Source organism: Artemia sp. Qi Xiang Cuo, chromosome 4, assembly GCF_049724085.1.
Source record: "Artemia sp. Qi Xiang Cuo chromosome 4, ASM4972408v1, whole genome shotgun sequence".
Classification (NCBI taxonomy): domain Eukaryota; kingdom Metazoa; phylum Arthropoda; class Branchiopoda; order Anostraca; family Artemiidae; genus Artemia; species Artemia sp. Qi Xiang Cuo.
In genome coordinates this window covers 54,038,963-54,064,937 of record NC_142797.1, presented here as the reverse complement: position 1 = coordinate 54,064,937, position 25,975 = coordinate 54,038,963, and the positions used below count along the sequence as shown (strand labels likewise).

The 25,975-nt window shown below is 35.9% G+C and overlaps 1 protein-coding gene across 2 annotated transcripts in view; it reads left to right on the top strand.

Annotated features, from left to right (window-relative positions):
- LOC148953233 (mitochondrial proton/calcium exchanger protein-like) overlaps positions 1-25,975 on the top strand; it is a 133,151-nt gene that overhangs the window by 17,822 nt on the left and 89,354 nt on the right. For both annotated transcript variants that reach the window (XM_089088409.1, XM_089088408.1), the window contains exons 3-4: positions 11,201-11,344; positions 23,909-24,046. In XM_089088409.1, coding sequence (XP_088944535.1) covers positions 11,201-11,344; positions 23,909-24,046 — 282 coding nt within the window. The remainder of the gene's footprint in view (positions 1-11,200; positions 11,345-23,908; positions 24,047-25,975) is intronic.

The following is a 25,975-nucleotide window of genomic DNA, read 5'->3' as shown; positions in this document are numbered from 1 at the left end:
CACTAAAATCAATATTAAATATGCTTGTAAGTATATTTTCCACTAGAAAGTCGTTCAATCGAGGTAAGTCAACGCAGATGTCGAGAAACTGCTTGTAGGTGTAGCCACGACATCTGAACATGAAAAAGAGTAGTGCATGAAAGCCACATGTCTTAGTCGTTAAATCCTGTACTCTTCGTTGATTTTGAATAATCGTTTTCCCACTGCTTTCAATGAAGTTGCTGATGTATGGAGTGTAGAATTTATACGATAGGCCAAGAGGATCAAAAAATTCAATATTATTCGCTGTTTGAAAGACGCATAGCCAATGGCCAGTCTTCAAAGTCGACGGACTTCTATTAACAATAATTAAGGTATTGTTAACACTCGACATTTTTTCAATGAAATCCGAAGGTGTTCAATAGGAATTATACTGGGATATGTATAAATCTATACTAAATACGTTGATTATTTGGTTTGTTTTCATGGTGCTAGGTGTAGCAGAACACTGCCGTCGGGAGTGATTTCCCAACAGGTTTCAAATTGACTCAGTGATATTAGCATGATACTCTTAGTCAAAGCATCAGCAAATGTACACTCTAAACGTACATTCACTGTTCGTAATATGTTCATATCCTGAGTCCCTGAAATGTCCAAAACAATAACCCCATGATTTTTTGAAAACATTGAATTGGTTATTCCATTTTCAAATAGTTGAGAGTCATGATCTAGGGATTGCATGGTCAACTTGTACAGAGTTCTATAGGATTTTTTGTCAAAAGATAGAGTGTACAGTGGAATACCATTCACTTTGCACATGAGGCTAGATAGACCGAAAAAATTAAAATCATGGGGGGATTCAGTCCAGGATCCAACGGCACTGCCACTCTTCACAAAGGCCAAAGCCAATTTTGATGGGATTTCTCCATTAATAAATGATGAATCGCTATAGCTACGAGAGCCGGTGGCAGTGTGACGTTGATTGGTGATCGTATGGGGGACAAGAAGTTTAATGTTGTTGCCATTGGCTATTTGGCTTTTCCACTGCCAATGCAACAGAGCTCATAACTTGTTGTTTTCGGAGGTGGAGAATTGCCGATGTAATAATGACATTTGCATTGGGTGCTCCAGCAAGTGTTTTTCTCAAAATGAAATTCGATGGGGGCAGCTGTAACTTTATGTCAATCTTGACATTGGGGGGTAGCCATTGGGATATATTGAATATCTCATGATTTAATTTTCCAACCAGATGATACTCTTGGGTCACTGCAGGAGTCAACTCAACATCAGTAACAACACCTGATCGATATTCATAGCCCAATGATTTTCCTCTCAACTCCTTGCATGCCTTTGGTGTCATCATCATAAATTGTATTTAGCTTGCATAGTTTGATAAATTATTGCTAGTGCTCACCAATGTTCCATTAACAAATACATTAGTTTGTTTGACTAGGTTGTGTAGAATACAGTTCTCGTAGGAGAGACCGTCGGCAGCAGTTGGAGTTGTATTATCTGACTTTTTCTTCACCGCAACATTTAAATCAATAAATGTTGATGACAAATCAATGAAATAGTCTTTATTGGAAAATCTTTGAAAGTGTATATATTACGAGAGGGGTTGTTGGGGATGAAATTTTTCATAGTAGCCATACTTGACATTGACATCAAAATTTTCAGCATTGAATAGATTCAATGAGGAACTGATTGATGGATATGATTCCTTGTGGGGAAGATAGGTCATCTTAAGAGAAGAAATCCTTCTTTGATCTAACAATATTTTTCTTTTTTTCTTCTGCTTATCGGTCTTCCTTGTTTTCTTCCTCAAAGTCCTTGTTTATGTCTTTTGCTTCCTGCTTGGGTGGAGACTGATGAGTGAATGACGTGCACGCATCCTTTTCAATCCCTCCCCATTTTGTCGGGATTTTAATTGCTCACCAACGGCTCTTGCTCAAGATCTAATATTTTCCTTAACACCCCTTGAAACTCTTGCCTGACCCCCAGTCCTGTAGGTTGGAAGCAGCAAACTTTGATACAGCAGGAACAAGATATTTTCTGGCAAGGGGTAGTGCAGAACGAAATAGCCTAGCAAACAAGCTACCAAGACCATAGCCAGACATTGTAGTACGACCCTTGTAGTAGTCCAATCCATTGCCTATTTGACGTGGACTCAGAGCACCAACATAGCAATTGATATTGGGGCAGACAAATGGAATTCTTCTATTGTTCATTTTAGGAGATTGTGCTATCATTGACGATGGGTCGAAAATGACGTGTAATCACTGCTAAGCCTTTTGTTATTGCTAGAGGATCACCCAATTCACTTCTTAGTGTTAACTGACAGAGTTCCAAATACGAAGTGTTTACAAGAGCATACTGAAGATGCTTTATATTATAGTGATGCACAAGTTCATGAGTTGTTTTTCGTTCAAGAAAACGTAGGAGGGGGACATTTGAATTACCAACTCTCGATGTTTCCACAAAGGATGCATAGAGAAATATGCAAAAGTCCGAGGCGAAACCAGGTGGATAATCAGCAAAAATAACTTGATCCATCCCGTAAACGGCGCCAGCATTTTCCCCATTGATCATATTCTGTTTAAAGCCAAGAACGTCTCTCAGATTATCATTGAGAACAATTATTTCGGTGTCAACAGGTGAGGTAATGTAAATCCTATCATGTTCCAATGAATAATTAAAATGGAATTTACCATTCCTACGATATGAGATTTTTCTATTGATTGTACGACACAAATTTGTCATATTATCGTATTCAATATATTCCAATTTGGCATGAGGATATTCGCTAAATTTAAGTGCTTCAACCCATTCATAGTCGACAGAGTGTCCAATCGAATGGTATAACTCTTATATCATACACACGATCCTTTCTCAGGAAGTCATTAGTATTTTTGAGAATACAGTCGACAAGAGCCACTTCATATGCACCGTCAAATTTGATGGCAGGGGTGAGTTTTGTCCAAAAATCACTTGTCGTATTCAAATCGTTGTAGAGAGGATCGGAAACGTTGGACATAAAAGTGATATAGAAATCATTGGGCATTGTCAATATCTTCAACACCGATCCAAGAATCAAAATCAGAGTTGTATCCTAGCCACCGAACAAGTAACTGTATCTTACCCCTGCGAGTACGAGTCTTTAATATCTTTTCAATTGGACAGATTTCATTATTATTTTTAACCTTTTGTAGTTCATAGTCATAAAAGCCGCCGAGAATCTCTTCATCTTTGGTATGGTGCAAACGATAAGTTATGGGTTTAGTGTCTAGGATTTTTGCCACTTTAAAAAGTTCGGTGGACCACAAGTAATTATCTTTTTCAAAAAAATTAGTTGTTATATTAATTAGAACAGTATCACCAACATTGCATTTATTTTTCTTCTTGACAATCGATTCATTGGAATATTCTTTAAGAAAGGTGTCAATTGTATTATGATCAGAATGATGAACTTCCGTTGGGGTTGAATTGGACAATGATCGATGATGTCGTTGATTATAAATCAACATGATTTTATCTAAATCATGAATAAAAGCCGGTGTATTTTTCAATGTACAATATCTTTAAATTAAAAGTTAGATAGTTCTTATCAATCGTTCGGCCAATGCAGCCTTTATAGGACTATGACTATGATGGGAGCAGTGTACTATATTCCACTAGTACTTTTGCAACATGGGGATTAACAAATTCACTACCGCGATCCGTTTGAATTTTTTTATATGAATCCTGTTCGAGAATACTTTCAATAGCCTGAGCAACTTCAACGCCTCTCTTTGATCGCAATGGAATTGCATATGCATAGCGACTAAAAACACTGATTGCAAGAAGAATGTACTTGCACGGTGTATTGTGACGTCGTTGAACCTCATCTAGAGTCAGGAGATCTGCTTGCATTATATACAATCGGAAAAACGCTTTAGTTTTTCGATATTGATTGGCACGAAGTTTGTGATTTCTATGCAGAGTCTAACTTGATTCATTTTGTAGATAGTCTTTTACACTTTTAGTGTGAACACCAGTGACCTTGGAAATATTGGTGGGTGAACTTAAACTCCCCTCTTCACAAATATTTTCATAAGCACGATTCAGAATTTCAACCATTTTGAACGTAAACACGTTGTGTAACGCCCGCTACTCTTATGTATACTGGCTGTTGGCGATGGCGATGGTGGTGGTGCCGTTGACTTAATACGTCTTCGCTTTTGTCTAGCTATCAGTGGTGTGCTAGTATTTTCCAAAATTGATTTAAAATCTTCTTCAAGTTCATATTTTAATGGTGGTGGTGGTATTGACAATTATACAGGTTCATTTAATTTTTTTAGAATTTGCCTATTGCCAATAAGACTTTTGGGGAAGTTTAATGTATCTAGAAAGTTGCATAGATGACCTTCAAATGATAAAAGTCCTTTACGATTTTTAAACATGTCATATATTAAATCGATTAGATTATAGCTCTTGTCCTGAATTATAATCCCTTTCCCATTGCTATCAACTTGAATATGATCTTGACCACTTTCCAGGAGATAGGTTAGGAGTCGTTTACTTTGTTCACGATATGTGTGGGGTATTATATTTCAGATTTTCAATTCAGTCGGAACCGGTTCTATCAATTTTAATTTCGCTCCAGCAGCAGAAACCTGAGGAGACAATTCTTTTTTATAAATAGTAGCAGCAGCAGCAGTGATCCCGGAACGACAGGATTTGAATTGGTTCATCTGGTGACATATGTACTGAGGTAAAAGCAGTTTATTACCATCCTCAATATTCTCGTTGTCAAGGAATTTACTCAGATTGTTCTCAAAGTGTTCCACGGGTGAGAGGGCGAGTTCTATTGAAGTCAATTTATAGAGTTTTGCCATTCTCTAGAGAAAACTGTTTACAAGTCCTGCAATTATTGGCAGTAAAAGTATGAAAAAGCTACCGCCCGCCTGAAGAAGTCGTTTCTTTTTAAAATTCTTTCTCTTTCCTTCCTTTTAGAGGCCAATGTACGTACAATGGAACGATGTTGCTTTGCCTGTTGCTTAACTACTTCTGGCAGTTGAACATTACCCTCGGTCAAATTTAAACAAAGTTCAGATATTAGATTAATGAAATCATTGTCAATACCATGTTTTAGTATGGCTTTCCTAAGCGGGGGTTTTGAAGTGCTTAGAACCAAAAACAGATGTCTATTTTTATCTAGTCCCTTCAGTTTCGTTATAGCGATTAATAGGTCTTTTTAAAGTTCACGGGGAGATATACTGTAATTTAATTGTCGAAAATATATCTGACTACACGTCGATTCTCGGATGTATTTTGATTAAAATGCAATAGGATATTGCCGTAGGGCTTATTAGTTTCCTGATTGTATGCTGAGAGCAGAAATTTAGGGGCGCCTGGGTTGATTTGTTTATTGAGCGTTATTAGCGAGCAGCAATCACGAACAGCTCTGTAGATTATATAGTAAGTGCATCTCAATGCAAGTTCTTGCATACATTCGCTCTAATGAAACAGCTTGTGTAGAACTAGAGTAATGGAAATCTGTTCATGATGAGAGTGAAGAGTGAACAGCTTTAGCATTTCCTTGGACTATTTTTCAATAGATTAGGCCAGATCGTAAATGATCAGCCAAGAGTTTGGTTTAATAATGCTGAAAACATCAAGTCCCTGTATGAATTGTATCTGCACCTTTCCCGTGGTGGCAGCAATTGCTTTTATTTTATCGTAAGACTCCTGCCAAATACTGTAACAATAGTAGATTTTTTTCAGTTTTTCCAAAAACATTTTATCGCAATTTTTAATTAAGAGTGTTGTTTTGCCCGATATTGAGGGCCCACACAGAAACGATCTGAATGGTGTTTTAAATTGATACATGTTCCCTTCAATAGTTCACTTGGACAACTAACCGTAGACCATAGCTGTCTAATGACTAAATAATTTCCCTACTTCGTTAAATAATAATAATAATAAGAAGAAGACGACGTAAAGAGAATAATATTTTTTTTTATTATATTAAATGAAAAGTAGCAATACTGAAAAAAATACTGAATTGAAAAAAAAGCACATTAAAATTGAAAAAAAAATATAGCATTTACATAGGCACAGAGAGAAAAAAAACACTTAAATAAATACACTTTTTTTATATTTACTTATAGAAAAAATACAACATTTATTAGAATAAAGCACTTAAAATAATATCACCTTTTTTTTTTAAATGCAACATGTACAAAAGCACAAAAAAAAATCTGCTCTAAGTAAAAAAAGATAGCTTTGGTATTTTTTTTGTGCTTTTGTACATGTTGCATTAAAAAAAAAGTGATATTATTTTATTAAAAGTGATATTTATCGAGAGTCGGTAATTCAAATGTCCCCCTCCTACGTGTTCTTGAACGAAAAACAACTCATGAACTTGTTCATCACTATAATATAAAGCATCTTCAGTATGTTCCTGTAAACACTTCGTGTTTGGAACTCTGTCAGTTAACACTAAGAAGTGAATTGGGTGATCCTCTAGCAATAACAAAAGCCTTAGCAGTGATTACATGTCATTTTCGACCCATTGTCGGCGACAGCACAATCACCTAAAATGAACAATAGAAGAATTCTATTTGTCTGCCCCGATATCGATTGGACTTTTGAGGCATTGGATTGGACTACTACAAGAGTCGTACTACAATGTCTGGCTGTAGTATTTGTAGCTGGTTTGCTTGGCTATATCTTTCTGCACTACCGCTTGCCAGAAAATATATTGTACCTGCTGTATCAAATTTTGCTGCCTCCAAGAAACAGGACGGGGGGTCCGGCACGAATTTCAAGGTGAGTGTTAAGGAAAATATTAGATCTTCAGCAAGAGCTGTTGGTGAGCAAACAAAATCTCGACAAAATGGGGAGGGATTGAAAAGGATGCGTGCACGTCATTCACTCAACAGTCTTCACCCAGGCAGGAAACGAAGAACATCAACAAGGACTTTGAGGAATAAAACAAGGAAGACCAATAAGCAGAAGAAGAAAAAGAAAAAGATTGTTAGATCAAAGAAGGATTTCTTCTTTTAAGATGACAGATCTCCCCCACAAGGAGTCATACCCGTCAGTTAGTTCCTCATTAAATTTATTCAATACTGAAAACGTTGATATCAGTGTCAAGTATGGGTATTATGAACAATTTCACCCCCGACAACCTCTCTTGGAGAATATACACTATCAAGTATTTTTCGATTAAGATTCTTTCATGTATTTGTCATCAACATTTATTGATTTAAATGTTGCAGTGAAGAAAAAGTCAGATAATACAACTCCAAATGCTGCCGACGGTCTCTCCTACGAGAACTGTATTTTACACAACCTATTCAAACACATTAATGTTTTTATTACTGGAACATTGGTGAGCACTAGCAATAATTGATCAAACTATGCAAGCTACATACAATTTATGATGATCACACCAAAGGCATACAAGGAGTTGAGAGGAAAAACACTGTGCTATGAATATCTATCAGGTGTTGATACTAATGGTGAATTGGCTAATACAGTGACTCAAGAGTATAATCTGATTAGAAAATTAAATCGTGAGATATTCAATATATCCCAATTGTTAACCCCATTTTTCAAGATTGACATAAGGCTACAACTGGCCCTATCGAATTTAATTTTAAGAAAAACAATTCCAGCAACACCCAATGCAAATGTCATTATAGCATCGGCAATTCTCCACGTCCGAAAACAACAGGTAATAAGCTCTGTTGAATTGGCAGTGGAAAAGCTAAGAGCCAATGGCGACAGCATTAAGCTTCTTGTCATTAATCCGATCACCCCTAAAAGTCGCAATGCTGTCGGCTCTCGGGTTTTGTGTAAGTCACCCTTTGCCTATGGAGAAATCCCTTTAAAATTACCTTCGGTCTTTATAAACAATATCAGCAGTATTAAGGTCTTACCTTGATCCCCCCATGATTTTGATTATTTTGGTTTATCTAGCCTCGTGTGCAAAGTGAATGGTATTCCACTGTACACTCTATCATTTGACAAAAAATCCTATAGAACTCTGTACGAGTTGACCATGCAATCCCTAGATCATGACTCTCAACTATTTGAAAATGGAATAACCGATTCAATGTTTTCAAAAAATCATGGCGTAATTGTTTTGGACATGTCGGGGAATCAGGATATGAGCATAGTACGAACAGGGAATGTACGTTTAGAGTGTTCATTTACCGATGCTTTGACTGAGAGTATCACGCTAATATCATTGAGTCAATTTGAAACCTATTGGGAAATCACGCCCGACGGTATTGTCCTACTAGACCTAGCACCATGAACACAAACCAAATAATCAACGTATTTAGTATGGATCCATACATATCCCAATACAAGTCCTATTGCATATCTTCGGACTTCATTAAAAAAATGCCAAGTGTTAAAAATAGCTTAATAATTGTTAATAGCAGTCCATCGACTTTGAAGACTGGCCATTGGCTATGTATTTTGAAACAGCGAAGAATGTTGAATTGTTGATTCTCTTGGCCTATCGTATAAATTCTACGTTCCATACATCAGCAACTTCATTGAAAACAGTGGGAAAACCATCATTCAAAATCAACGAAGAGTACAAGATTTAACGACTAAGACATGTGGCTTTCATGCACTACTCTTTTTCATGTTCAGATGTCGTGGCTACACCTACAAGCAGTTTCTCGACATCTGCGTTGACTTACCTCGATTGAACGACTTTCTAGTGGAAAATATACTTACAAGCGTATTTAATATTGATTTTTGTACCCTACGAATAAAATGTTCTAAAAATGTATGTGAAATTGTTTATTAATAAATGATAAAAATTTATATACATGATAAAACGACATTTCTACTCTTTAGATTTCATCTTGTACTAGGTATAGGTATTTGTCATAGATAACTAGTTCTGGTATATTATCTGAATTCACAGTGTACTTATCCTGATGTACTGCATTGTCAGGGTCACATTTTCTACAATAGAGTGCAACTTCACTCTTGTCATATCTCTTTGTATAGTCAATGATACTATTCTCATTCATTCTATAGAATTCACATGTTTCAAATTGTTTATTTGAAGTAATGTCACAAACAGTGTCCTCAAGTGTCGAATCACATTCCGTCACAGCCAAATAAAAATCAGTGGGCTTATAATCATAGTAGTCATTGTCTTCACAACGATGACACAGAAACAAAATTCTTTTGTTGTTCCAACAGTTGAATCGCTGACCCGGTTCCTTCTCCCAGAACAATCTAAAACCACGACGATACCAATCTTTTAGCAACAAAATAAAGTCATGTTTATGATTTTGTCCAATCATACCGAAGTATCTATTAACCCACTTATTTCATTTATCGTACTAAAAACTGAAACAAAGGTGGCCTCTAGGACGAGAGTCAAACATATTTTTAAGACAAGATTTGTAACCTTTAATTTGTATAGCATATCTTTTATGCAATTTACACGGTTTGCATAATCTACACTTTTCATCATACTCATCAATCATTGTGCAATTCTCACATGATGACCAGCTGCCCAGTTTGTACATACATAGGGGACATGTATGGAACATTTTTTCATGTGTTGACAGTCTCACTGCCACAATGAAACTGAGCTAGCAGCAACAAAAAATTGTCTGAGAGAGAGAGAGAGGAGGAAATATCTCGGTTGTCTCTGATTGGCTGCCTAAAAAACAGGTGTCAGCTTGAAAAAAAAACACTCTGGTTGAAAAACTTGGAGTTGAAACAAATTTTTGCGGGGAATCCCCCGTTCATACTGTTATCTTTTTTTGCAATGTTTAGGAACAGGCGGGGAATCCCCACTCGTTTGGAATGGTACCAACGGGACATAAGCAAATAGCACATAGTTTCATAACGTGTTTAATCACGTGTAGAGGTCCCATTGAATAACAATGGAAGGGACATAGAATAGCATGGAAGGAACATAGGCCAAGCAAATAACATGGGAGGGAACATAAGCCAAGCAAAGTATAACATTGATTACTACTAGCGAATTTTCTGCGTTGAAGTTCAACCCAAAAATTTCCGGTGTGAATTTTTCAATTTGTTTAGATTCTAAGAACATAAATAACTTTTGCAGTGTTATATTGATAGCTTGGAGCTGTAAGTTGACATAAGGTACCAGAGGCAGGGACGAGGGCAACCACACTTAGGGGGTGCCCGCATCTCCAAACAATTTTTATCTTGAACATTAGGCCCATCTTGATCCAATGATTTAGGGCTGTAAGTTTTAAACTGATCTGGGACAAAAAGTTTCTTGGCCCATTTCCGGGCCCTTTACACCCTGCTGCCTTCTAGCAAAACATTTGTTCTCATGGCCTAGGGAACGATCCTTTGAAAGTTTCAAACCAATCGGACAGCCAATATCAGTCATGCTTTCTTTTTAACTATATAAGCAATTGACATTTCCCATAATATGTCATTAATCTCTTGGCTTTGGGCGGTTTTGATTTTTGGGAGCCATATTTTTTGGAAGTTTCAATAATTTTGAATAAAACACTGCCCTCAAAATCTTGATCTGTCATCATGGGAGGTTAATGGAATTGGGTATCAGAAAAGGCACGGATGAAGGCTGGTTGCTCGCGAACTACTTTTGACCCTTAAAAAAGGCACTGGAACCTTCATTTTCCAATTGAATATCCCCCTTCTGAAATTTCGACGACCCTCCCTTGGTCGGGGAAATGCACGTGGGACGGACACGGCTCTTTGCTTAGGGAACACTTTGAAATATTTTGATTCAACTGTATTGTACACCTCTCAGAATTATGTAAAATCGAAAGGAGAATGCTATTTTACCTTAACTAGAAATGGATTGTGGCTTTAGTAAAATGCTCGTTATCTGGAATTCATTACATATATATATATATATATATATATATATATATATATATATATATATATATATATATATATATATATATATATATATATATATATATATATATATATATATATATATATATATATATATATATATATATATATATATATATATATATATATATATATATATATATATATATATATATATATATATATATATATATATATATATATATATATATATATATATATATATATATATATATATATATATATATATATATATATATATACGCTTCTAATGGCAGCAGTATACGCCTATGGGAATACATCCTTTACTTTGACTAAAATTTCTAACAATTTACTTTTTGTTTTTCAGCTCGTTCGTACTACTGCAGATCTATTCCGACTTGTTCCTTTTTCAGTTTTTATTATTATACCTTTTATGGAATTCCTTTTACCTGTTTTTATCAAGCTTTTCCCGAGTATGCTTCCATCAACATTCCAGTCTGCTAATGAAAAGGTAAGGCCATTTAAATGTTATTTTAAAGGGGGGGGTGATTAAGGACCGTCAATCAACAAAATATGAAAGACACCTGGTAAAAAGAGATGGGCGTAAACGATCCTCTGTTCCAGATGCGGTTTGATTAGTCACACTCACACTTTGTCTTATGGTAAGTAGTGCACCTTATTTGTGCGTTGTGTTTCCTGTAAGACCTCGGATCTTTGATGATTCCAGTATGAGTTATACATTTAAAATTAGATAAATACTGCAAAATTTTATAGGAATGAATACTGGTTCTCCCGAAAAGGGGGCCTGGCGAAGGACCAAAACCCTTTTCTCAACGGCTTGAAACTGAAGCCCTAAGTCCCTTGGCCAAGGGGGGGTAATTTACAAATTATCTTTAGTTTAGGGTCAATACAAAAAAAGAAAAATGAAAAGAAAATTTGGATCCCTGATAAAACCCCCCAAAAAAACTTCTTTAGTTGGGAATCGTAGCCTAAGGGGTCTAGATGGAGCAGTGCCACTTGGAACTTGACTCGATATCTTCTTTGCATTGTAGAGATGACTATGAAAGCTAATGAGCTAATGTTGGTTCCCACGAATTTTTTTTTTTTTTAATCAGTACCGCACTGGTAGCGCTGCGTTTGAGTCAGAAATGGCGTCAAAGTGCCTCTTTTAGGTGTTGCTTTAGGACTGGAGAGAGTTAGAAATTTGGTCCACTCCTCTTAAGAACGATTTTATTAGGGGTTTTGTTGAATTAAATATAAACTCAACTAGGTGGATAATGAAGCGCCAGACATAACAGCGCGACATGGAACTAAGACTTGACGTATGACTCATTTTATTTTAGAAGAATGAGACAGGACATCTAGGCTAAGATAGCGGAGGGCTCTCGTAAAATATAGCTTAAGTGGAATGGGGATCGAGGGTTTTCGTCAAAATTTTTTTGTACAAATATAAAAATGTAGACTTGAAGTTCTGAGTGTAGGTACTTATTAATTGGTAAAAAAAAAATATTTTGTTTTAATCATTGGGATGGAGATACAATGCATTTCCTTCTGGGTAAAGGGGTTCTATTAACCCCTCATGATTGATTAGCTTTAACCATCCTGCAAAGATTTTCAGTTTATGTGATTGGAACAGCCAAGTTGACCCATGACCTCTTCAGCCCAAACCTCTTCCCCCAACCAGATTCAGAGATGCAGGTATTTGTCACCTTCTTTGAACCAGGAACTATCAAAGTACCCCCAGTTGGCAGGATTTGAGGTAAAAGTAGACCCATAGGCCCCCATCATCCACTATCGGTCTCGCTGATAGTATTTTTGGGGAAAAGCAGGCATTTTGCAACTTGTTGAAATATTTATTTTGAACTAGAGGCCCCTCAAATACCAATTCCAATTTTTAACAATAAGGTAACCCAAGTCAAACCTTGCATGAAGCGAAACCATATATTTCTAAGGGTGAATAACTTCATTGCCGTGGTACACATTCAGAAAAAGAATCGGATAGGGATTCGGTGTAAAAACGAGCTAAAGCCTGATTCGGTGCAAAATAAGACAAGAGATAAATAGTGGGTTTGTGGCCTATCCAACAGCCCTCTCCCTCTTCCACTAGTATTTTAGCAGCAAGGGGAAAATGTTGTACCTTGTTTGAAACACGCAAAGTGGGCTCTTAGCCCCTCGATATTTCCTGTTCCTCTTAATGTCAACTTTTTAGCTTGGGCCATGTTGGACTGAAATTACTGGAGGATTTCCAATAAGGATGACTAGGGAATCAAGGTTAAAAAAAAACAACAAAACAACCCTAGTGTCACCAACATTTTAGTAGAATGGTAGGCATGTTTCACAGTCTTTAAATTAAAAAGCGTCCAACCTCTTTCAACCTACATGATTTGAGGCATACTTAGATCTCGTAGCCCCTCCAAAACCCTCCTTCTCTTCTTAACAGTTTTTTATGAGAAAAGTAGGCTTGTTGCGCTTGCTTGAAGTGGAACTAGGCAAAAATCTTCTTTCTGTATGAAAGAAGGGACAAAGTGGGCTCGTGATCTCTCCAATACCACCAGATCGGCTTGAAGTTAAATGGAGCAAGTACCTTGGACCAATGGGCATGACAACGATGTTTTCAGAGATGTGTTCCTTCTGGGACCTTGGCACGAAAGTGCTCAGGTCCGCTTGGAACTTATGGGGCAAGTAATTTTGGCCAAGGGATCAGAAGAGATGGATTTCCAGAGATGGATTTTTCGAGACATGATTATAAGTTTAACTGTTCGAGATTTCTCCTTCTATCAAAGTGAATGAACTGTAAGCCAATAATCATAAAACATGTTCATCATCGAAGGGTGATGGGTTCATAATTGTGGTAATTGGTCCACATTTTAATCGGTTCGGATACGTTTTTAGGGAAATTTGTTGCCATGCAAATGTTTACGCAATCATATTACAATACAAAGGAATTAAGTTGTTTCGCAATATTAATAAAATTGCATATGAGGCAATCACTTTGTGATAGACATCGAATCGAATAGTTCTTATCATCAAACACATTAGAGAGAAATATTCGGTGTCGCACTTAGGTGCGAAGCAGCCCAACCTTATCTTGTGCGTGCTGCATTTTTAGAAATCACAACACTGGTTGGGTATGTTTTGCAGCAAAGTAAAATAGGAAATTGGAGCAGAATAACATAAGAAAATAGAGAATAAAGGGGGCCTTGTGCAGAAGCAGCATAGTATGAGATCATTTTTAAGGATTGTGTCATTTTTAGACACAATTCTCGAATTGTACCGTATTATTTTAAATTTATGCAAAAAAGGCTGGGGCACAACTTTGACAAAGAGCATAAACCATTGGAAGATGGCATAGTTTTTTAGACCTGGTTAAGAAAAGCTTCATAAAATTCTCCATAACATTTAATTTTTTTTTAAGAAAAAATTTGAATACGTAAGTAGGATCTGTTACTATTTGAGAACCGATTCTGCAAAGTTGATTCTAAGTCAACTTCTACAGTTACCACATCTGCGACAGTCAAAGAAAAAGGGTCATAAATAAAAAACTGCACAGGAAAAGAGATCAGAAGAAAATAGTGGAGAAGCTGGACAAATTTGAAATCGACAAAAACAAAGTACAGCATACTAGAATAGAACAATACAGGCAACTTTGTTCTATGCTACGCTTTTTTTGGCTGTCCATGTATGGCGTGATAGGCAAACCTATACACAAGAACGGATTAGGGGAGTCTCCCAAATTATCAAAATTGGGCAATGACAAACGGAAAACAATAAACTTTAACAAAAAGGGTGACTTATAGCCAGATCTTCTCTCTTTAAGTGAGCAATAATTGTGTATTTATTTATCTTTATATTTATGCATTTATTTTTTGTCGAAAACGGCTCTATATGTATTTGCTTATTCTCTAAAACGGCTCCATTTTTTTTTTCTGAAAATTAGCACAGCGAAATTTTCTGGCCTGAAAAAAAAAAACTATCTAGATAGGTCATGAGCTTGTATGATCCCTTTAGAGCTCTAATTTTGGAAGAAAAAGAATTTTTATGTGAGTGAATTTTTTTCCCAGGGATGGTCGTATCGGTTTTGGCATCTACGACGCATACGAAATTAAACAAGGTGACAAATTACTTCGAGTAGCTAAAGCAAAAGTCGTGGAACAAGGGACAGCAAGAATCACATTGAATTGCAAACAAAATTGTTGCACAAGGAATCTGCGGGTAGAACATAAATCAAAATTACAATGGAATGAAGGACAATGAATTACAATGGAATGAAATGAACGTGTTAGTTTAGCGTATGAGAAGGTTAAACAGGAAGGAGGAATTGAACTCACACAAAAATTTCTTAATTCGATGTAAATTGTTTATTTACCACCCTGGAATGAAGGAAAGTGCTGTTTTAGCGTATGTGAAGATACACAGGAAGGAGGGATTGAATTCATGTCAAAATTCTTGATTCAATTGAAATTGCTGATTTGCCATCCTAGAATGAAGGAACTTGTTATTTTAGCGTCTGGGAAGATACACAGGAAGGAGAGATAAATTCATGCCAGAATTACGAAATTTATTTGAAGTGGCATATTTGCCACCGTGTGACTTAAAACTAAAGAACAGCAGGATAATTATGCTAATGTGTGAATAGGAAATTATATAATTTTTTCCCAGGGTGGTCGTATCGTTTTTGGTATCAATGACACAAGATGACAAATCATTCCGGACAGCTAAAGAAAAAGGCATGCAACAAGCAAAAGCGAGAATCACATTGAATTGCAAACAAAAATGCTGGACGGCCGAAACTGTGGTTAGAAAAAGAATCAAGATTACAATTGAATGAAGAAACATATATTTTAGCATCTATGGCGTTATTTTAGCGTTCAATTCCACCTTCCTATAAACAAGGTAGAATTGAATTCATGCCAAAATTTCTTAATTCAAGTGAAATTACTGGTTTACCACCCTATGACTTAAAATTAAAGAATAACACGATCATTATGCTAATATATTGCTTAGACATTTCAGATATCACAATGGAATGAAGCAATGTGTTATTTTAGTGGGCATGAAGGATAAACCGGAAGGACGAATTGAATTTACGTCAGAATTTCTTAATTTGATTAAATTGCTGACTTGCCATCCTATGACCTGAAACCAAAATAAAATACGATAATTATGCTAATGCGTAATTTAGATACTTCAGAGCGTAATTTAGGTATGCAATGGAACAAGCCTGGTTGTTACTGAAGTGTATAGCAACGTAATTAAAACAAAAGTATAATTACTATGGAAAGGCTGGAAAAAAGTTTTTTCTGTATCTATGACGTCATGCAAAATATACAAGATGATGAATGACTCCGAATAGCTAAAGCAAAAGGCATGGAAAAAAGTCTATAAACTCTAGGTTCTAATTAATGCAGCTAGTATTGCTTGTTAACGGGACCAAATCAAAAAGGAAATTAAAACCCCTGTCCTCGTTTTAGAATCCGAAGAACGAAAATCCTTATGAATTGACTAAAAAAAATGAATGGGTATAAATGAAATAAATGAATAAACTAATAGTCGATGAAACGTGATGGAACAATGGTTATTACTAACTGAATGGAGTACTTGTATTATATAGCCCTTACCGCTGAAGTTGTTCATTCATTGACGCATTATAGAACCGGTTTTCTTTATAGAACCGTATTTTTCGTTCGTTTCTTTCACCTTAGCTTGAGACAAGACAAAGACAGAATAGATGGAAAATACATAATTTGGACTATATATTTGCACATTAGGGGGGATGGGGGGTGTTGGTAAAGTATTTGCATAGTGTGAAGTTGGAAAACAATTCTTACTACATAATATGCAGAATAATTATACCTAACACATCAGGCATACAGACCCACAATCTGAGTGCCCCAAATGTCGAAATTTGCAACAGCTAAGACCAATCCATAGCCAAATGGCAAATAGGGGGCAGACGATTGTGGAGAAGTTGCCCACTTCCCGCCAACTGGTGTACATCTTGAATCGCCACGTTTTCTGCACAGTACCCCACGCTTCACACAGTTTGAATTTTAGCGAAATGTGATAAAATTGTTGAATTGGGAAGGTTTTTGTTGACAAAAATCGACATAAAAATTGTTGAATTAGTTCTGCCACGCTTGGAACGTGCTACCTGGTGTACATTATTTATCAGAGTGGGCAACCCCTTGACAAAGAACAATCAAAGAGAGAAATCTCAATGAATAACTTTCAAACCCCTTGACGATAGTCACAGATAACTAATTTGTTGCTCTCGTATGAGCATTGTCATTAAATCATTTTCACTTAGAAATTTTATAAAAAAAATTGGGTTGGAACTTGTAATGTGGTGACGCAATAATACGTCACCTTCTGAACAGGTTCCAGTCGTACGGTTTTAGTTCATTAAGAAATAGAATGTCAAATCAAGCACCTCTTATCACAGTCTTATCTCCCGTGAAAAATCATCGGATGAACAAGATCTGCAGGTTAAGGTTTATGATCGATATGCCAAATGCTACCCTTCGAGAAGCCTAAACATAAAACTTGCACCGAGAGGGCAAGAGATATCTAGAGAGTTTGCCACGCAACCGTTTTACCATTGCTTTTTGTGTCATTGATTTTCCAGTCATTTACAAAAGTGTCACTGCAAGCAGTGTCACTGTTTTTTCTTCTCATCCGACAAAGTGCCATTGTTTTTTTTCAGACATCGGATAAAGGGCTATTGTTTTTCTGTCGCCCCAAAAAGTTTCATGGCTTTTTTACTGTAATCGGATAGAATGTAGAGTTTTTTTTTGTTTTTAGTTTTTCGAGAAGTGCCGTTATTATACACAAGGAATTAATAATTGTCAATTTGTCTAGTTATAGCTAACATGACTGCTACCTTGTAGAGAACGAACCACGGCCCATAGCACCAAAAATTAGAAGATGTGTTAAAAAGACGTAAAAAAAAGGCTAGTGAAAAATAAAATGCCATTTGCAGCTGATTTAGGAATTGTAACTATTATCTTAACTAGTCATAATAGCACAATGTTGTTTCGAAAATAAATTTAGGGAATTATAAAAAAAATAGCATGGAACCCCCCTAAAAATGGTGTCGGATCGAATCAAAAAGTACACCATTGGAATCCTTACCCTAGTCCCCGGCTTGAAGTGCCTTTTTTAAGAGTCAAAAATGATTGGAGGGCAAGCAGCTTTCCTCCATAGCACATGATTTTCCAAACATTTTCAATAACAATTTTGAGACAGCCATTTTATTCAGCATAGTTGAATCGTCCAATAACTATGTCTCTAGGGATATCGGGTTTGTCAACTGCCTACAGTTATGCAATTCGCCCTTTATGCTTTAAAACTAAGTGTCGTTTTAATAATAAACCAAAAGGTAGCGCTGCTCTATCATAGCTAGTAATATCATTGGAACTTTTAAAGATGCTAATTCGATTAGAAATTAAAAGTTATAGTGCCTTTTTTAAGGGTCAAAGTGATTGCAGGGCAAGCAACCTCCTCTTTAGCCCATAATTTTACAAAGACTTCCAATCAAAATTTCGACAGAATAATTTTTTTCAGCATAGTTGAACGGTCCAGTAGCTATATATCTAGGGATATCGGGTGTGGCACCCCCCCCCCCACACACACACACAGTTATGCAATTTACCCACTATCCTTTAAAACTAAATATTGCTTTAAAACTAAATCAAAAGGCACTGTGTGTATATTAGTTGCCAATACGAAATCTCAGCAATATCCCAAGAGCGACTGAGGGTATCAACTTGAAACTTTCAAGGCTGCTACTATTACTACTTCTGCTCTTACAATTTAACTAAATCAAAAGATCGTAAGTGTGTTTCCAGGTTCTCAAAGAGCATAGATATAATTTTTGGAAATGGTATTGAGTTTTATTTTTTCTGAACAACTAGAGAAGGTATAAAAATAAACTAAACAATACATTTGTGTCAAGATTTTCAAAAGGATATATGTTGCTAAAAATTATTGAAAAAGGTTCCCTAACATACAAATAGCAAGCCAAATATGGATTCTTACAGAAAAAAACAAAAAGATATAAAATATTATTTTCATTTTCCATGAAAAGGACTATGTCAATAATAAACGAATAGAAACTAATAAAAAAAAACACTTTTTCACAAAATAAGTTTACAAAGAAAAGTTAAGAACTTTATTAAATCAAAAATGTGCAGAGAAAAAAATCAAATAATCTTCCGAGCGTAAAACTACCACCAATCACCATCAGTAAACAAATGAAACTCAAAACGAACGATTAAGATTTTTAAGGAATAAATATCAGCTTATGTATATTAAACTGACAATGCACATTCATTTGTACTTTTTTTTCAGTAAAGTGCAAGTTATGTTCTAGTCTTGACAAGTTGCGAAGCAATGATTTTTATTTGATTTGAGTTATAATTTTGCTCTTTCCTTCCGTTATTATTATTGTTTTTTTATTGTTAAATCTAAGACCAACGGTTAATCTCCCCTTTGAATTTTTTCCGTTGTTTGTGTTATTGACTAGTCAAATGGGACTGGACGGTTAGTATAAGGGTCTTTTAATATTTGTATCTCTATATATTATTCGGGGTTTTTGTATCCTTATTTTTCCTCATTAAGAAAGCCAGAAATATGAACTTTAAAATTCATACGCCAAAAATAGATTAATTCCTAGTAAATGAGATTGGCTGAGCTTGCGAAACGTTTATAAGTTTTTTTGATGGGTTTACAGCTTTTGATATTTGGCAGCTAGCCAAGTTAGATCACTTCCTTCTCAATTTCTTTCGCAATCAAACAAGTATGTCATCACTGAATGTTTTGGAGTTTGTACAGACCTAATACAAATTTGTATATATGGACGACATTCTAGAAATCCCTTAAATTTAAAGTTGAAAAGTTATTTTTTAATAGTTTTAATATTTTTGAGGATGTACTAAAATATACTATGTAGATAAGAAATTTTGCTTTTTTTTCTCATTTTCAGATTTGTATTTCGTCAAGGTAATTACGTTTTAAGCGAAGGTCTACTGCTAATACTACTACAAAATCATCACAGCGTAAAGCTACTTAAGACCCTCAAACTGGCAATTTATCCTGGCCCATCCAACCTTGTTTGAAGCCTAACCTTTTCCCACCTTCTATAACTTCTCCAAAAATCTTAGGACAACTATTTTTTTCACTCAACATTGTCACAACCAGTTAGATATGTGATAGAAACAGAAATTTTCTGTAGAGTTAGAGTTTGTCACAACTAATGTTTTCAACTATGTATGAAAATTCTGGGAAAGATTATATTTTAACTTTTGTGCTGCAATGCTCTAGTTATTTAGTTTTGATATCTGAATTGTGCTGCATATGACAATAATGTGTAAAAATCGAGTTCATTATTGCAGCAGCATTTTACCGGCTTTGAGCAAAGCATTAATTTTTTCTCCTTAAAATATGATAGGTAGAGGGTTAGTAGCTGCACAATAAGTTATACCAAACACCTTTGGAGCTGTTATATTCAAGATGTTCGTAGTATTGGTAGTGTTGGAAAATAGGTAGAGGGTTAGTAGTAGTTTTAACGCTGTAGTTTTCGACCACTTGAAACTTTTAAAGCGGTATGTCCCTGGAAAAATTTTCATTCAAGAAACATTGCGCCACGTGTTTCAAAAGCAGACTCGAATAACGCTCTTTCTCCTTTAATCTAACATTGTCTCTATTTCCTGACAACCGATCAATGTTGTTACTTGCAAAAATGCACAATGTGTACACGCTAGTGCTTTGTACTTTGGTCCGAAACAAAACGTTTTGTTTGTTTCCAATTTGTTTGATGATAAAAATTACTTTATTCCCGGAATGGATTTGTATTAAGGGCAAATGCACATCCAATATCAGCAATATGTTTCTAGCACGTTTCTTTAAGACCTCTTCCTTATTTTTAAGATGATGTAAGGTTTTTGCGTAGCCTAAAAGTCACTCTCCTTGATAGAAATGAAAACCGCTATTTCTTAGCCACATGTGCATATCAGAAACCAATAACGGTTATTATTGGTTACAATACAGCATTAGACTAGACTTATTTGTTTTACATATATGTACAAAATATTATACAGCACCCACTAAGAAAAGCCCTAAAGGGCTTAGCTGCAAACTCGTAATTACCCAATATGACCATGATCTTCACCGCAGAACATAAAACCTATGTGAAGACTATTTGAAAACTTGAGAATGACGATTAAATTAAAAATGAAGCGCCTGTTCTGTGACAGTGGTTTGATCACTGCTTGGCAATAGAGGGGCTGGGGTTTGATCCCGGCCGCTACAGGGCTGTCGTAAGCATCCTTGTAGTCAAAAAGCGTCGTTAATCCCTAGTCATGACAAATGAAATTGTAAACGTTGTTACATGATAAGTCCTAACGTAGTAGGTCATAGGCCTGTAAAACAGTTATTGGAAGCAAACTCGTAAGAGTGACTTGTGCCAGTAGTAACCAACACCCATAAAAACAGAAGTTGGGATACATGACATACTTCAGTAGAATCTACATGTTTCACTGATTCCAGATATGTAAAAGCTAGTAAGTTTAAAGGTACTATTTGCAGAAATAAATTTGCATAATTTTAGGAAAGAGAGAACCACCCTCAAAAAGCGATCTAATCGAGGTAAATGTTAGACCTATAGATTTTGGATATCCAAGGAGCCCCTTACAGGGCTTTCAAGTCACCAGCTGCAAAAATGCGAAAGTTCGTTTTTCCGCGTCACCTGCCTCTCCGGGATTTTGTATTATTTTTTTTTTGTTAGTTTGTTTGTTGCTGTTCTTTTTTTTACCATGGTGATGGCATCGAACCAGTGGCTGTAGAATTTTGGAAAGGACCTTAATCAAACGGAAATCATGAGTTCTAGTCCCCTTTTTAAGGGCAGAATGTGACCGTAGAGGAATCAGGCCCCCTTTCTTGCCTCTTTTTGCTCCTGGGGCCCATCATGGCTGAATTTGGCGTCGTGTCAAGATTTCAAGGTGGTTATTTTAATCAGAAGTATCAAAATATAGCAAAAATATACTTACAGGAGTGGCGCCATCTGTTCAGCTCCCTGACTAAAGCCAAAAGTTATGAAGAAATTACTCATTTTATGTATTGTAGAATGACTCATAAATAAATCTTCGAAAAAATGTAGGCTTGTTTTACGCTGCTGTACTGAAAATCTCATGGATGTCTTGATCAAGACTACTTTGTGATTTGCCAAGTACCTTTCGGGGAAACAACCTCAACTCATGTAAATGGACCTAAAGCTACTACCAACAGGGATGCTCAAATTTAGTCAGTGGCTATAGCAATGGAAGTCTATTTACGAAAGCATGGGTGAGGTAAAATGTATTTTTCCAAATCTAGGGGGAGATTCGTTTGATTACTAGGTAATTAAACAGATCATGACAACAAAATGTAGCTAAAGAGCATCCCGTGCCAACACTAACCAAAATTATAAAAAATGGAAGTTTGGAAGCAATATATTAACTAAAAAAATCTCCATTATATGCTGATACAAATTTTGTATTTGATACCAAAGTTTGATAAGCTTGTAGATACCTTTTAGAACTTATTAATATAACTAAATTTGCAAAATAAAAATAAATAAATAAAAACTCATACATCCCGAAAAATAATCTAATCTTGGTGGACATTTCACTCAAATTTTGGTTGCTTACGAACCCCCTACTTCAATTTTCAAGTCCATATCTACGAAAATATAAACTGTCATATGTCTTTAGTCAGGAGAGTCTATTAATTTGGTCGTGTTTATTAGTCTAACAGAAATGGTTATATCAAACCAATAGTCGTAGAATTTTGGGTTTGGTTCAAATGGAAGTAGCAATTTTGTAATTCCCTTTCCAAGACCCTAAAGGGATCTGAGTGCAACTAGTCCCTCTCCCATTCCCTCTTCTACCAAGATGATAGCGTTTTCGCAAATATTCCTAGCTGGGTTTCTAACTTTGCTCCCTAAGACCAGGGGTTTTCCGAGGCTCATTTTATTAGGGGGGGGGGCGATCTTCGCAATTTTTACCGAATCGCTACCTGATTTATGCCGAATTTTCTGCAGAAATCAAGGATTTTGCTAAATTTCGGCCGATTTTGCAAAATCTCTCCCGAAATTTTCGCCTTTGGCGAAAAGTTATCGAATGCCAAAAATGCTGGGGGGGGGGACGTGCCCCTCTCCGCCAAAGATTTCGAAGTGGTAGAGGACTAAGTAACACTTGACTTGTTTTTACCCAACCGAGGATTTAGCTTGGTTTTGTCCGCATTAGGACTTAGTTTGTTGTTGCATCGTCGTTATCCTATTTTTTTTTTTTTTAATTATGCTGCTCATTACTGAGCTGCAGTTTTTTTTGCAAAAAGACTGATCTCACATACTTCAATCAGCTCATCAACGAGTATCAGCATAAAAAAAGAAAAATAATTCTGGTATAAACTATAAAACTTCACTTGAACACATACAATGTAGACCATGACTCAAGGGCAAGCGAAAACCATCTGTTTTGAACCCAGATACGAATTGTACACAACTTTTTAAGGAAATATCATATTCAACTAATCACCCTTGTTTCCATAGTTTCTGTAAAAGTTGCGTATATAAGACATTTACCACTTTCGGGCAATAAACCAAATCTGGTGGAATAAAAAAGGAAATAAAAAACCAAAGCATTGCTTATGCAACATAATAAAAAGAAGGATTGATTTTACATCGTATGCAGTCACTGAAAAGTGAATTTTTTTCTATTTTTCAAGTTCTCTCTTCTAAGAAGATTTGCCGGAAGAGCTATATGGACCTGTTAAAAAAAAAGAAAAAAAAAGAACACTCAGCCGTCACAAGCTGTTTTTTGTACCTAACTTTATTTACCATTGTATTTGAAGTTTTAAAAGAAAATATATATCTTTCTCTTTCTTTTATTTTTCTCTGGAATGTATAATGCCTCTTAAATACGGTTTTAGCCCGAACAGTCTGACAATTTCAAGGGGATTATTCCACAAAATTCTAAAGGGAGAACTCTCTCCTTTATGTCTAGTATGACTGTATTTATAGATGGATTTTCAATTATAGGAAGCCAAAGTAAAAGCCAATTTGAAATTGAAATTGGAGATGGCCCGATTTCTACAACAAACTTTGGATGACATGGCATTGAAGGGCAAAGGTCGTGAGTCTGAGCGCGCAAGGGAGTTTGTGGAATTCTTTAACAGAGTGAGTATGTCACAAGTTTAAGTCACTTTTTAAGTTTTATATTTATTTTATGTTGATTTATAGAGAACTAGAAAGCTTTTTTAGTATATATTTGCCTTGTTAATATAAGCAATTCTGAAGACTGTTTCATTGTTTGTGCTATTCTATTGAAAAAATTGTTGAGGATTGGGCCAATTCTACTACCACCGAAACTAAGGGCGTTCTGTGCCAGTCATCATATTGGCAAAATCATATTTTTGTCTTAAAAGTTGTGTTTGGTCTTGTACCAAAAAAATGTCACATGTAGCCTATCCACCAAGAGAGTTTTTGGTTCTCAACGAAACTTAGTCAGAAGTAACCGTCAATATCATAGTTGTGCCTTTTCAGACGTCTGAGACTGATTCAAATTTTGCGGGGGAGGAGGAAGGGGGGCTTGTAAATTTGCATCAATGGGATATTCCCCAGATAGGGGACGCCAGATGCCAACCACATCTTGTGACGAGTAAGAGATGGACTCTGAGTTTACCGTTCTGCGTCTGGGTGTGATTTAACATCTACGTGAGGGGGGGGGGGGGTTAGTAGTTTGTAAATCTGATTTGTTTGGCAAGTTACTTTGTTGGCTGGCGGAATTCATTCTACCGACTCTGGTGCTACAGGTACAGTTATAGTTTTGGGTATGCTTGATCCATCAGTTATGGATGTGGGAATACCCTCATTGTGGTCATCTGCATCTATATGATCTCGTTTAAACATGGAAGGACTAGCAAGCAGGGTTGTTGTTGGGTCTTTAGGGATCTACAGTTTAAGCTTAGAACTTATAATAACCAATCTCGTATACAACATTTGTTCCTAAAAGCAAGAGTTGTATGAGTCTTAGGTGGGTTTTTTTCCTGGTTAAGATGTATCATCACATCCAAAGAGTATGGGTAACTTACAAGAGTAGGAACTGGCGCTAGAGTCAACAAAAAAAAACCTCAACGCTGTCTAGCGTTTGGCGAAACTTGGCATTTTTCAGTGCAATAATAAGAACAATTAATTTAATTTGTGTAGTTGGTAAATTCAGTTTAGTAATAAGTGTCTCATCTCAGTTCCTGACAGAAAAACGATTAGAAAATCTGGAAAAAATGACAAGTGTCGCCAAATGTTATAGCCTTAATTATTTTTTTGCCGACACTAGCACCAGTTTCTAATCTTTTAAGTTACCCAAACTCTTGCTCACATTCATAAGCTGTCCGCTTTACTGATGATTTATAAGGGCAGAAGATCATCCAAAAGAATAGAACAGAAACTTAGGTCTGTCAAAAACAGGTGACCTGTTTCTCCTTTCTGTTCTGTTCTGTTTTGTTTTTTTTTTTTTTTATTTTTTGTTTTTTTTTTGTTTTATTTTTTTTTAACAACAGAAACAGAAACAGGTTAGACAAAAACCGCAACAGAAGTAAAAACAGAAACAGTGCCGATGTTGAGTAACAGTTTTTGCAGTTGCATTACTTCACGGGGGCCTTGGTGCAAAGGTCCAGTTTCCCCTCCGGCTTGGGATTAAACCGATACTAAATATTTTCTCTACATTTTTGAAAAATGGAATAGTTGCCAATTGAAGTCCTAGCAAAGGATATGGGGGGGGCAGATTGCCACTGCAAAGATGATGGTGTAGGCTACTTTTTATTTATATAAACGAATTTTATATCTGAGCAAATATTTGTTAACGCAACTCATTATCCAAATTCCTTATTCAGTTAAAATATTAATGCATCGATTTAATAAGTAAAGATATGGTCTAATTTTGTTAATGAATTAATTTATTATGATTAATTAGTAAGTTAAAAATGATTTGGTTGTTTCGATAATTGAATTAGTTACCGATTGAAGACCTGGTGAAAGATACGAGGAGGGGGGAGCTGATTTTCTCAGCAAAATTATAGCTGTGTTGGCCTGAGACCAACACAGTTACGC